Raw genomic sequence first — 13,877 nt, forward strand, 5'->3', positions numbered from 1 at the left:
TGTGAAAGTTGAGTCTCCGTGTAATAATAATGGAGTTTCCTTAATGAAATTTGCTGCTTGGGATCAATGTGCTAAGACCCAGATGAATCAGAAGCACCTGCTGTTTCAATAACACAGAGTCATCTGGCTGCAAGATTTGCTTCAATACTGCTCTAGATTTTATTGCTTCACAATAAGTATTTTTTTTTTCCTGGGTGGAAGCAGTGAAAGTATTTCTTCGATTCCCTCCTGACTGCTTTTCATGTTGTTGTCATGAAGGAAACCTTTAGAATGTTTATTTAAGGCTTTTGAAGGCCACTTTGCAAGTATATTTTCCAAAGAAGTATTTGTATACAAATGCACTATTAAATGTTTATATTACATTTCTCTGTAAATAATATTAGTGTTGCTTTTTTTAAAGAACTGTGAGATTCATATACAGTAATATGCATTTGGAGTGTGTTGTAGGGATTCCATTGTGAAAGAGGACGTACATAAATTATCTTCAGTGACAGATAAAGATTTATACTTGTTTCAACTTGTTTTAAAAACTTCTCTTTATTCAATGGCTCATATTTGCTGCTTGGAAGCATGCATACCCTTTGCATCTCTCATATCTGTAGCAGTGTCTGGCCAAAATTTGAAAGAAAGACATTATTAATGTCACTGTCCTTGCTTATTTTTAGTATCAGTATCCACAGTCCTATCTTGTAAATTATTTCCATGAAAAATAATATGTCGTATAGCCCAGTCTTCAAATTATGGGGGAAATTGTCAGCAAATGAAAAACTATGCTTTTTTATTTCTGTTTTCCTAAAAAGTTTCTGCCTGCGTTAGTAAACCATTCATGAAAGTGGTGTTTTCAAATAATAGCAATTTAAGTTTGTGGGGTTTCTTTTGGAAAAGAACTGAATTTAGGATGATAACACGCAGCTCTTTATGAAAAACAATAAAGTATACATAACATTTGCATTTCACGGTAGAAACTGTTGAAGAGTTAAAAGCAACTTCTGAGCAACTACACAGAGTTTCTAATTTTATTATTTATTTATTTATTTTAATTCTTATTTTTAGCTACAACCGCTTCAGCTCCGTGTTACAAAGCCAGCCAGTCTGAGGCCAGCTCTCAGCGGGGCATTTCTTTTTCACAGAAAAGGAGGCCTGTGCTCTGGCGAGCATCCAGCCCTGCCTGGAGAGCGGGGCTCCCCCGGCTCGCAGGGCCGGTAGTAAGGCTGCAGGCAGGGAGGAGGAGGTGGCAGCCATCTTCTGCGGGGTGTTTAACCTTTATGGAAGTAGTCCGTTGGGTTGCTCCCTCCCCTTTCCTCCTTGCTGGTCTCTGTTAGCCCTGACACCATTGGTTTCCATAGCAATCCCCAGGCGTTGCAACTGCAGTTGTATGCTTAGGCCTGGCTGAAACAAAGCCTTGGCAGTTGTGGTGGCTTGGCCAACAAACATTCCTTGGCTCAGTCCTCTCGAATGCTTTTGAAGACTTACCCTGTTATCCCAATAAACTGCTCTGTTTTTTCCCACATTGGAAAAGCGTTGTTAGGCCTGCGATAACGGCTTCAACTGTATAAAGTATTTTTGATTTCGAAAGTAGGTGGAAAGCAGTCTGCCCTCATCTCAGTGGTATTTGAAAAATGTTGAGCAGTGGTGTTCAACAGAGTTAGATGCAACCTGGTGCTGTATTTCCGTGGTACACTTTGCTCCTGTCATTTCAAGTGATGCTAACTGGGATAAACAGTATGATAAGCTCAGTGCATAGCGAAGTGGAATTTCAGAAACACCTGCTGTCCTACAAATAATGTCAGTTTTGTCTAAAACTTATGTTGATGTCATTTTGTGTTTTAGAAAGTACAACAATATACATTAATAATTCAAGCTACGGACATGGAAGGAAACCCAACATATGGTCTTTCAAACACAGCAACTGCTGTCATCACTGTGACAGATGTCAATGACAATCCTCCCGAGTTCACTGCTATGACTGTAAGTATGGGGTAGGACTAACTGGAGGATGTGCATATTTATACCCATTCCCCAATTTTCTCATTATATTCACAGACTGTAAATATTTATCACTTATTAAATAGCATACTGGCAGGTAGAACTTAAATATGTGCAGAATATGCCCATCAGATACGGTATTCTGCTTAGGCCAAGTTGACTGGGGAGTCAAACCATAAGTTTTCTGGGTGGCCTCAGGTAAAAATTCATTAGATAAGCTGTCAGAGCTTTGGTGACATGAGATGCACTCCCTAGCATTAAACGAGGTGGGTACAAGCCTGTTCACTATAGTGTGCCTCTTGCCTGCTTTTGCCAGCATGGTGAAGGGCTTTGTTCTTTTTGCAGTTCTATGGCGAAGTACCGGAAAACAGAGTCGATGTTATAGTAGCTAACCTAACAGTAACAGATAAAGATCAGCCACACACGCCTGCATGGAATGCGATGTACCGAATGACCGGAGGAGACCCAGAAGGTCTATTTACTATCCTGACTGATCCAAATAGCAATGATGGGTTGGTAACTGTTGTGAAGGTAAGAGATGCCTGCAATTCAGTGAGTTAAGCAGAGATCAAATAAGTGGGAGAACACTGAAAATAAATGTGACTTCCTGAGGCCAGCACAAGTCTTGAAAGTAAAATGAATGGGCACTGTCTGTCTTGTGGAAGTAAGCCATTAATCTCCTGGAGCATTTCCTTGCTTATGCTATCAGTAGTATTCTAAGTGATCAGTTTTAAAAAGCAGGTTAGGTTGTTGAAAATGACAGATTTTGAAGCTTTATTTGCCAAAAGATAGGAATTAGTCTGTGAAAAAGCATCTGCTTAGCATTCATTGCTAGTCTGAAGGAACAGCTTCCTACCTCTTGGCCTCCATTAGTAGTCACGCTTGTTGTCTGCTAGTATTATGTCAACATGTTCCTGTTAAGGAACAGATACAAATTAAAAAGTCAAGGCACAATCAGAGAGGGAAAAGTGATAGGTGGGAGGCTACTTGCAAGAGGCTTTTAAAGACTGGCTATTTTTAAAACCTCTTTTAAATACCTTTTATGGAATAACCCGTCTATGCTCCTTCTGTAGCCAACACAGCTCTGTGTTGAGGGGTGACTTATTTAAGTGATAATAACAGTGCTGTTCTATAATTAAACATGCCAAGCAGTAGCCACCTTTCCTCATGGCTCTCTGATAAGTGTCTCTTCTCTGAGCTGGCCCGTTCTGCTTTTGGTCCATCCACTTATGAAGTGTGAGATGTCAGTGTTCCCATTTGGAAATTAAAGCATTCACTTTTTATTCATTCTTCTTCTGTTTTTTTTTTTTTTTTTTTTTTTTTTTTTTTTTTTAATCATGTCAGTATCTAGGTGAGAAAAAGATAGAATTTTTGTACAGCTAGAGTGATAATTCACACTACGAAGAACTGTCTTCTGTTCTATAACTGCACTTCCCCAGGGGTACCAATTCTTATATTACAGTCTTCCAGCAAAAATTACATGAGTGTCTGTGCTTTGTAATTAGGCACATGAGCATCTTTCTCAGGTCTAGGAATAGTGTCAAACTAGAAGCCCCTGGAAAAGTGAATCTAAAAAATGCTCAGATTAAACAAGTAACATAAAGAGAAGTAAACCTAAGCTTCCAAGTCTCTAATGTGTTTGACATAGCTGTGCGCACTGAGAGTTTGTTAAAAATAAATTTGAATCCCCTCTATTGCCAGAGTATCTCAGTGCTTTGCCACGTCTGACCTGGTTTAACAACAGAATAGCAGCATGTGGGAGCCTAATTTGGAAAAGGAACTTATTCCTACAAATGCAAGGGAACGATGGGTCTTTTCAGAAGGGGGTCAGATGCACCATATGAAATCAGAGCCTTTTAAATAGCATGGGAAATTCTGCTTCAGGTGGTGAATTGCAGTTCTGCAGTCTAGCCAGCAGCACTACTTTAAGCAGAAAGACACAGAAAGAGTAGCTTGAGGTGCAGTGAGTTGATCTGTCAACCTGTAATGAAGATTGGGTTGTCTGTTGTCACTGACTTCACACTGTTACATGCCTATTACCCCTGTAAGGTACAGGGCTCCTTCAAGTCTAGAATCAGTGTGAGCAATTCAGTGCATAGCACTGATGAGAATCAGGTCTTGAGAAATGCCTCAGCCATATGCAGCAGGACAAAGGAGCTCTAGTCTCAAACTGTTCCTGCTCCTCCTTAAGTTGGACTTCTGAATTACTGAGAACGTCCCCAGACTGAAGGGTGTCTGGACTGTGAAAACGGGAGCTGTAGGAATACCAGCAATGGGGTTAGCTGGGGTTACAGAGAGTCTTTCTACTAAAATACAAGGACGTGGGAATCCCTCATCTAGGGGGCTACTTATGATCATGATCTTGTTTAGGAAACCTTTGTTCTCGTAACATAGAAAGGCAGATCTCTCCCAGCCTTTCTCTTTTTGGGGAGTTTCTCAGAAGTTGTATCTGCTCAAATGAGTGCCTGGCACAAAGCTGGGAGTTCCAACATAATAGTCTGATGAAAATGTTTCCGCTGTTGTAACCAGTGGCTGTACCTGAGCAAATTAAATTTTGCCAAGGTTTCTATCAGTAGTAATAGTACAAATGATGATCCCAACCCAATCACATGTTGAGGTATTATGTTAATCATATTCTCTTTCATCTCTTTGCTTGTTTTTCAGAAAAGCAGTAGAAGTAATGTTTAAAAATGTGCTTTAAAGTAAAAATGTTTTTCTGTGGCCATCACTATTGTGGGCAAATGTTAAGACTTCCCGCTCTTTACTTTTCACAGCCTATTGACTTCGAGAAAAACAGAATGTTCGTACTTACTGTAGCTGCGGAAAATCAAGTGCCTTTGGCTAAGGGGATTCAGCATCCTCCTCAGTCAACAGCAACTGTTTCGATTACGGTCATCGATGTGAATGAGAGTCCATATTTTGTTCCAAACCCCAAGCTTGTACGTCAAGAAGAAGGGCTGCTTGCTGGTAGCATGTTGACAACTTTCACAGCTCAGGACCCAGATCGTTACATGCAGCAAACCTCTCTAAGGTCTATATAAATATATTATGGTTACTTAGCAGTTCAGATGCAATATCCTTGTAGAGTGGGTGGGGAACAAAGAGACTGTGTAAGTGACTCTGTGTACCATGGCACACATATATACCAATACCTCCTTTAGATCTTTTGCAACATTCTCCAAAGTGAATTTTGGCTGTAGAGAAAAAGTGACCTGAACAGCATTCATAGATTTGTAAATGAGATCATCTTCTAAAGTAAAGTGTTACTTCATCAAGGTAAAATGAAGTCATGTGTTAAGCAATACATGGTAGCCTAGTGAGTTCAGTTAGAGCAGACACAGACTTGTGTGTGTGAACTAAAGGCATTTGCAATTTAAATTAACCAATAATTTTGGTGCTGTAGCAAAAAGATGTCTGACTGAGGACCAAATCTTAAGGAGGTTGTTTTTTTTTTTTTTTTTTTTAATTTTCCAGCAATACACAGTACTGTTGTTGTCCATCTGTGAACTCTTGTACTGATAGCTGTGATTGTAATTTGTTCATAATTTGCCTAATGTCTGAAGATAATCTAAATTAGAAAAGTGAAGAGGATAAAACAAAATCATGGAAGTCTTAAGCATGCTTTTGCATACCTCATTTAAACACGGTCACTGGCTGCAAAGCTGAGGCACAGTGACTAGCCTTGGGTCAGGACTCACTTTCCTAGCTTATTCAGTTTATTAGCTCATGTAGATAAAACTCCAGAACTTCTTTCTCACTTTCCTTCCACAGAAAGGAAGGCTCCAAGGGTGTTAGAATTTTATTTTCGCTTAATGTTGGTTAGCTGTAGGCTATATTTTGCTCATTTCTGGACATAAGCACTGCATAGACATGATAGCATGAAGACTCTAAGGATATATACATTTTTAATGAGCTAAGATAGCTTTCACTTGATTAATGTCAAAGGACAAATTTGCCAGATAGAAGGATGATTTTGAAAGACATTCTTCTTTCAAATGAACATCAGAAACATGCAATAAAATCTGTGCCTCTGTAGAAAATTAAGTTTGAGTGATACTGAAAGCGTGAGAATAATATGAGTTAGTGCTGTTAAATGCTCTTTATATGTTCTTACTTCTCCGCATCTCTCCTGCTTTCAGTGCTCTGATAACGTAAAAGTTGACATCAACAGCTCTGTAGGTATAGAACAAGCAAGAGGGATCCCGAGTTAAATATTTTAATTGAGTCTGAATATGGATGTTATTTAGTTTATGGTAATTGTATGGTTTACTCAAGTTACATGGTAATTTGCATGGCGGGGCACTTGAAAACAGTCTAATGTTTAGATTCTTGAATATGCATTTTCAAGAATTTTAGCAACAAAGCTTAATAAATGGAAATTTGTAAAGTATTGACTCCAAATTACAAAAGTGTGTTCAGAATACAAATTAAATTGTCTGTTGTCTAGGTTGTCAATATTTGTGTTGGCAGATAAATGACACATCTTGTGTTCAAATGCACAGGTACTCAAAACTTTCAGATCCTGCAAATTGGCTGAAAATTGACCCCATCAATGGACAAATAACAACTACAGCAGTTTTGGACAGAGAGTCAATATATGTGCAAAACAATGTGTATAATGCAACTTTTCTTGCCTCTGATAATGGTATGTATCAGCATTGTATTTTTTTTTTTGAAATGTGGTTGAATGTCGTTGTATTTTACTGGAGCAAAAAACTTAGATATCCAGTCAGAAGCCTATGAAAGTAAAAGAATTTTTATATTTCCCAGCCACTCAGGAAGTAGCTGAACAATAAGCCACTGAGTTTGGAGGACACCGTATTTGTTACATTACTTAAACTACATTAAACTGAAAAATAAGTCTACACAAGACTGTGCTAGGCTGAACAAATGCACAGCAGGAGTGGATGATGACTTTATGGGGAGTAGCATGTTGAAGAGGTGGCATGGATTATATTTTTCCATATTCCGACTACAGAAGCGTAGAGGGAAAAGTGTGTTTTCATTGGCAGTTTAATGAAGTTTTCTGCTCAGAAATTAGTCCCTTAAAATAGGCTAGAATGCTGTGCTGTTTATAGACAATATCAGAAAGATGGACAGGTGTGTTCAGCAACATTTTCACATTAGAAGGGTAAGCTGAAACACTAAAGCTATTTACCTTGGAGAGAAGACAAATGGTAAAATTATACAAACTATTACAGTATAACAAAGCTAGGTCAGCTATTTCTATCCTTTTGGCCCTGATCTGGAGAATAAAAGTAAATGGAACTGGAAGGAGATTATATGGGGACAGAGGGAGGAATGAAAACCATTGCTAATTATACTGAGAAATTCAGTGCCACATGTTCTCATAAATGTGTGACTTTAGCAAGGTTTAAGGAAGGATCACACATTCAATATAGATAACGGGAATTTCTGGAAGTATGAATCTGCATGCTGAAAGTAAGTATTAGAAAGAATTGAAGTAGCATGCTTGTGGTGAAAGTTGATCATAAGTTTTCCAAGTTATGAAAGAATTTCTGCAAGGGAGAACTAAAGAATCCAAATTCTGTACCTTTTCCTCTGAAGTGTTTCATGTAGACCTTCGCTGGAAAAGGTCTGATCGAGTAAAGTGATGAAGTCTTCCTGATCCATGGATCAGCAGTTATGAGTTGAATTTTGTTGAGTAGGACAGTTTTCAGAAGGCAGATTATATGAGAATTTATGTGTTTGTAGGAACAGTGACAGTGTTAGATTGGCTTGGAAAAAACAAAATTCCAGAACAGCAGTGAATGTGTGTATGTGGTAATTGAGCTGGTTGGTACGAGCTCATTTAAGTAACTTTACAACTGGAAACACGCTCTGTACATTTTTTGTTTTCTCCTAAGGAATTCCTCCGATGAGTGGAACTGGCACACTTCAAATACATTTGCTGGACATCAATGATAATGCTCCCCAAGTGAACCCAAAAGAAGCCACAACATGTGAAACGCTGCAGCCTAATGCTATTAACATCACTGCTGTAGACCCTGACATTGATCCAAATGCGGGACCATTTGCCTTTGAGCTGCCTGATACACCTCCTAGTATTAAGAGGAATTGGACCATTGTTCGAATCAGTGGTAATTAACATTACAGAAATTATAATCACGTTAAAGGAAATTGCATGTTGTTTTCTGTGTTTTACTTCGGTATGACTTCACAATATACGTTAATCTGGTAAACATGAATAGGAAAGCACCTCAGTACAAGTTCCCTAAAGAACAAGAAATCTTAAGAAAGAAGTCCACAGTAAAAAGGAGATCTTTTGTCCTGAGTGTCTTGTAGTCAGTGGGCTATGTGTTGTGTTGATGCAAAGCTCAAAGATGAGCCATTTTATGCCATTTCTGTCTTCTGTAAACCTAGTGCCTTATTTCACCCACAGGTGATCATGCTCAGCTCTCTTTAAGGATCAGGTTTCTGGAGGCTGGTATCTATGATGTCCCCATAGTAATTACAGATTCTGGAAATCCACATGCATCTAGCACTTCTGTGCTGAAAGTCAAAGTTTGCCAGTGCGACATAAATGGGGATTGTACTGACGTTGACCGGATTGTTGGCGCAGGACTGGGCACTGGTGCCATCATTGCAATTCTGCTTTGTATCATCATCTTGCTCAGTAAGTAGATGAATTCCTTAATACTGACTCTTATTATACCATACTGTCATTTTATGTTTTAGTCCGATGTACCTTGACAAAGACCAAAAAGGGATTAATGACTCAAATACAAGAATTGTTACTGCTTAGGTTAATGTCTTGGACAAGTATGAAAACTTTGATGAATTAGGAGTCTGCGAGACGTATCATAACTAGCACTTGCATGCATACTTGGCAGTCAAGAGCACAGTCCCCGCACTGGGCTTATGAAAGAGGTTTTTCATCTGTGCCCAAGGGTACATGTTACGTTACATCAGTGAGTGACCAGGATGACGATATGATCAGCCCTCAGACATCTAGTCTCTGGTACTGTTGGTAGTCTGTGATTTGACACAACCCGCAGTGGGTTACACAGCCTCTCAGGAATGCACTGGTGTTATTACTATTATGTGTCAGATTAATTTAAGTAGGCTATTTTATGATTTTGGAAAGTAATGCATCACAGCCCAACATATAAGGCCCAGCAAGCAAGCAGCCATGCAGGAACAGAAATCTGTGTGTTTGTTTAAGTACTACACAAAGCTGTGCTCGTATTTTATTTTTGTGTTGAGTGCATTCAATAAGGGAAGTGACTAAACATCACGACTAAGTATCTGTCCAGTGTAGTCAATTAGATGCCAGCTCTCCTACACATTACGGTTAACTGATTTCTGACTGTGGTGCAACATAAGGGAGGAATTTATCTGTTCAGAGTATACTGTGCACTAGCACAGGGCGTACAAAACGAGAGGATTGGAGGGGGGGAGTTAGGGTATTCTTTGGGTCTGGCAAAGCACAGCTCTGTATAATGATTTTCCTGATAACCTAACGTTTTAAGAGTGCCTTGTATTGGGTTAACAGAGCCTTATTGAAACTACCAAATCTTTTAGGATATTCTCCTTACCTTTTAAGATACTCTTCATATATTTACATTCTAGATGAATTGAAATTTCTTTCCATGAAGGTGGTTGTAATTGGAAACAAACCTACTGTATGTAGAGATTCATTTACTCAAATTTATTCTATTGTGTTTCTCATTCTGCTTTCTTTAACAGCTTTGGTGTGTAAACAAACAGTCTAACTGAAAATTTATTGAGAATAAATGATTAAAAATGTATAGTTCCAAATGCCACTGTATTTTCCTCGACCATAATTCTTACTGCTTCTGAGCTTACATAAAGAATTAAGCAACAGTTATGGTTCATTCTGGTGGGCTGCTGGCTCATCTGCCCAAATGGTCTAAAGCTTAGTGATACTCAGTTATCAGAAGTACTTAAGCTATGTGAAGTGCCCTATATTCTTCAGACATAGTAGAAAAAAATAAAAGTAGTATAGTCTTCTAGAAGTTCTGTTACTACTAGAGAGATTCTCTCTGAATTCAGTGGTTTGTGAAGCTTGTTTTTTTTTTTACTTCCTTTTATGACAAGTTTGTTTGGCAGGTGTTTTTGACATAGGGAAGGAATATGTGATTGACCGATTTCCAAATCAAGTTGCTTACAGTAGCTTAAGTTTAAACATCTCTTCCTTAAACTTCATTCTTTAAAATTTAAAAATAAAAATCCATCCTGTATTATTGAAATGTGTTGTTGAGAACAGTCAAAAACAGTAGTAGTAGTGTGGTTTAAATTTGCACATTTTTCCATGGCTGTGCTTCAGAATCAGAGTGTGTTTTTGTGTCTTCCCTTTTTGCCACATAGTTTTAGTTTTAATGTTCGTGGTATGGATGAAGCGCCGTGATAAGGAACGTCAGGCCAAGCAGCTCTTGATTGATCCAGAAGATGATGTGAGGGACAACATTTTGAAATACGATGAAGAAGGTGGTGGAGAAGAAGATCAGGTGAGAAATGATGAATGTTTTTTACGTATAGGTTCATGCTTCACTCTGCACTTTATTTTGTTTCCATTGACGGATTGTAATAAGTAGCTAATTTGCGCATTAAACATCAAAGACAAGTAGTATTTTAAAAGCATGACATAAAACATTTTTCTCATGTCATTTTTGGAGTTCCAGAGGTAGGAATTGCCTGTCTTTTGGGTAATATTGTAAAACTAGTGTATTGCCCACTTACACGCTGTAAAAGAGTCATGGTATTTTGGCCATATTCCAACTAAGGCAGTTATATTTAAATGACAATTAAAATTTCCTCAGATTGCAGTCTGTAAACCTTCTTCATTCTTTGTCGGGGATCCTTTTGTACAGAATCACTAGTGCAGAGTGTCTAATATAATAGTCTGTTCCATATGTGACCTTTCTTTAGTCCTGGGTGAATGCCTTTCTGTATGTATGGTAATGTTGGCTATTGACAGATTGGCTGATTTCAGCTTGGAAAGTATTTATGTTTCAAGTAGCTGTCACTGCACATCTGTGTCTATTCAAATACCTTTCCAGGCAGGTGCCATATGCATTTACTCTCGCATCACCTCTGTTTGAACCACTGTTGATATGTTGGAGAACTAGGAGTGATGTGTGTATGCTAAGAAAAACTTTTTTCCTCTCTCTCTGAGTTAGTGAATTTCCAAGCAGTGTGGTTTCTTTCCTTCAGAGGAGGTTTATTAAGTGTTTTATGAGCATGACAAATAGTAGATTTCTGCATGTTATTAGTGGTAAAAGTAAGTGTAACAATTACGAAGGGAACAGTGCATATAATACAGCCTAAGAAATTTTCCAGTAAAAAGCCTTGAAAAATTAAGTATAATTCTTCCACATAACCTGAGTCACATCCATCCAGTGCTTCAGTTTTCTGAAAAGTGTCTCCCTTCACTGATACACACATGTATAGCTTCTCTTTTCTCCTTTGTTTGTTTGTCTGAAATTGGTGTTCTCCTTACAACTTCCAGGCTTCCTGCATTTCCCCAGGTACTGTTCCTACTTCCTGGATTTTCTGCATAGTAAACTGCATTCTAAGTTTAACTGCAGTTTAACTGCATTCTAAGCAGTTAGCAAAGGAAACTTCAGCTTACGCAGTTTTTGAAAATCATTTATGTTAACAAATTAAAGGCAACCCTGTGAGACTGCGTGTATTCCAGTTGTTTGCATACGGTTTGAGTACAAGAACTGTACCCAGTTTGCGCATCTGTTCCCGCACAGAAGAGTTACAAGATGAAAAAGAATTAAGAAAATTCAGACCTGTGAGAACTAATTTTCCAGTTCACATCTCCAGCTCTTGTCCACACACAATTTCCTGGAGTATCTGCTTAGAAATTTTCATGTGGTTATGTTTTTAGTTATTGACCACACGGTCCTCAGGACAGAGTCAGCAGTTTTCAGAGCGTATACTGTTCATTAGGAAGATACAGGTTATGCTTTAAGAGTGCTGGGAGAAGTTGTGTTGCAGATCAGAAATCTGAAGACTTGTAGCAACAGCACAGAGAAGGGAAAAATACTTAATAGTTTAGAAATAGTGCTCAAGTCTCTCCTCCATCCATTGTGCACTGTGCTCCTCTGAAGTGAATGTGCTGTCTCCATGAGAGAATTAGTCAAGGGAACACAGCAGGAGATAACGTGTGAACGCAGTAAAGATTTAGCAGGGTATAAACCGTCCATAAATGCAGCCTTTCGCAGCTATGAATGAGCATAGTGCATGCAGGAAGAACTGTCAATGGGTGGAGAAGCAATAAAGTGGTAAAAAAATGGGAAATGGGAAATGAGAAGTATTTCCTCTCAAAATGAGGTGATGAAGTACCTAGACAAGAGGAAGTTTAAGGACTTCATAAAAATAGAAGGATTTTTAGCCACAAAACCTCTGCTTGCTTTCTTTAGATAATTTTTAAAGCTGTTCTTGCAAATTATCATAGCTATCAGCCACATAGTTCAAGTACACTGGTCCCTATCCTGATCCACTGAGCAGTAGAATGTTAGTGTCTGAGGAGCTAAAAAAGCCTTTGTACACTCAAACGTAAGAGATGTCACAGGAACAGAAAGTAAGAGTACCCACAAAATGTAGCACGCTTTTATAACCACTTATGTTTTAAGACAATTGTGTAGGCAAAAAATGGATAAGCTTCTCTCAAAGCTCAAAAATTAGGAATTTATTCCTGTGGGTGAATAGAGAGCACAAACTTTTCATAGGCACCTAATTTTCTATCTACAGTAGATGATGGGCAATATATTCTTTTCAGGGAGCTGCTTTAACTTTATTTTGGTTTGACATTTTGCAATGTAAAATTTAGATTAATTTGGTTTTGCACATAATTTTATATGAAATTTAAGTACTAAGTATATTGTATATTAAACTGAGTGTATCAACAAGTTCCTTACAAGTAATAATCTCATTTTTTCTTAGCAAAATTGTGTACAAGGAAAGCTGTATGTAGAACACTGCAGACAGTAGGCATTGGCTATCAAGACCTTTGCATTTTTGTCAAAGTTAAAATATGTGTTAAAGTGTCAAAGCTAAGTGTTCCCAAAAAAGCATATAAGACTTACATCAAAATCTATTTTCAGAATGAGGCCTCATAGGGCTACTGTTCTATTAAAATCAAGAAAAATTGCTTCACGTCAACCTTGCATCCACAAGGCATCAGCAAATGACAGAGTAAAATGCTCTGTCAATATTAACTTTTTTTGGTGCGCTGTTCCCAAAACCATCAGCACTGATTGAACAAGCAGCTCTGGTGGAAGGCATTGCCTAGGGTGACTCAGGAGCACAGGGTCTTATCATGCAGCAAAACAAAAGGGTATGCTCAAAGCTTCTTGTGAGTCTTAGTGAAAGCAAAGAATATGTTAAGTTCTGATATTTTCATAATCTTTACCTCTTAAAATTCCTTTTACTGTTTATAACAAGCAAATTACTTAGACCTTTTCAAAACCAGCTCCTTTTCTGAATGAATATGTGAAGATGATTATACATTACATAGTGTGGCTTCACCATCATCTTCTTTATGCCACATGTTTAGGTGACTGGAAGACAGTTTGTTAATGCCCCAAGATAAGTGATAAACTTAAGACTCTCAGAATCATAAACCAAATTACTTTTAGACTTCTGGTTTTGCTTAGAGGGTTTTTTTTGTTTGTTTGTTTGTCTTGTTTGTTTGTTTTTTTTTAAGGAAGTTATACTTTTTATATAGGTTTTTGAACTATCACGACAGACTGAGAAACTCCTAAAGCATGCTCAGCATGTACCTTTCAAACACTTTGTCCATGCAATCAGAACAGTGTATCCAGTAACAAATTTGATGAGTTCCAAATTCCAGCTTGTTCCTCTGAGTCGTAGCTGCTGTCAGAAGCAAAGTGGAA

The 13,877-nt window shown here is 38.1% G+C and overlaps 1 protein-coding gene across 1 annotated transcript in view; it reads left to right on the top strand.

Moving 5' to 3' along the window:
* The window catches only part of CDH2 (cadherin 2), a gene marked incomplete at both ends in the record, with an annotated part of 118,951 nt that overhangs the window by 90,215 nt on the left and 14,859 nt on the right, over positions 1–13,877 (top strand). Inside the window, 7 exons of the mRNA XM_084306887.1 lie at positions 1,831–1,968; positions 2,332–2,517; positions 4,761–5,017; positions 6,489–6,631; positions 7,854–8,087; positions 8,390–8,623; positions 10,339–10,478. Of these exons, the coding sequence (XP_084163013.1) occupies positions 1,831–1,968; positions 2,332–2,517; positions 4,761–5,017; positions 6,489–6,631; positions 7,854–8,087; positions 8,390–8,623; positions 10,339–10,478 (1,332 nt within the window). The remainder of the gene's footprint in view (positions 1–1,830; positions 1,969–2,331; positions 2,518–4,760; positions 5,018–6,488; positions 6,632–7,853; positions 8,088–8,389; positions 8,624–10,338; positions 10,479–13,877) is intronic.

Source organism: Netta rufina, assembly GCF_964035555.1.
Source record: "Netta rufina genome assembly, chromosome: 2".
Taxonomy (NCBI): domain Eukaryota; kingdom Metazoa; phylum Chordata; class Aves; order Anseriformes; family Anatidae; genus Netta; species Netta rufina.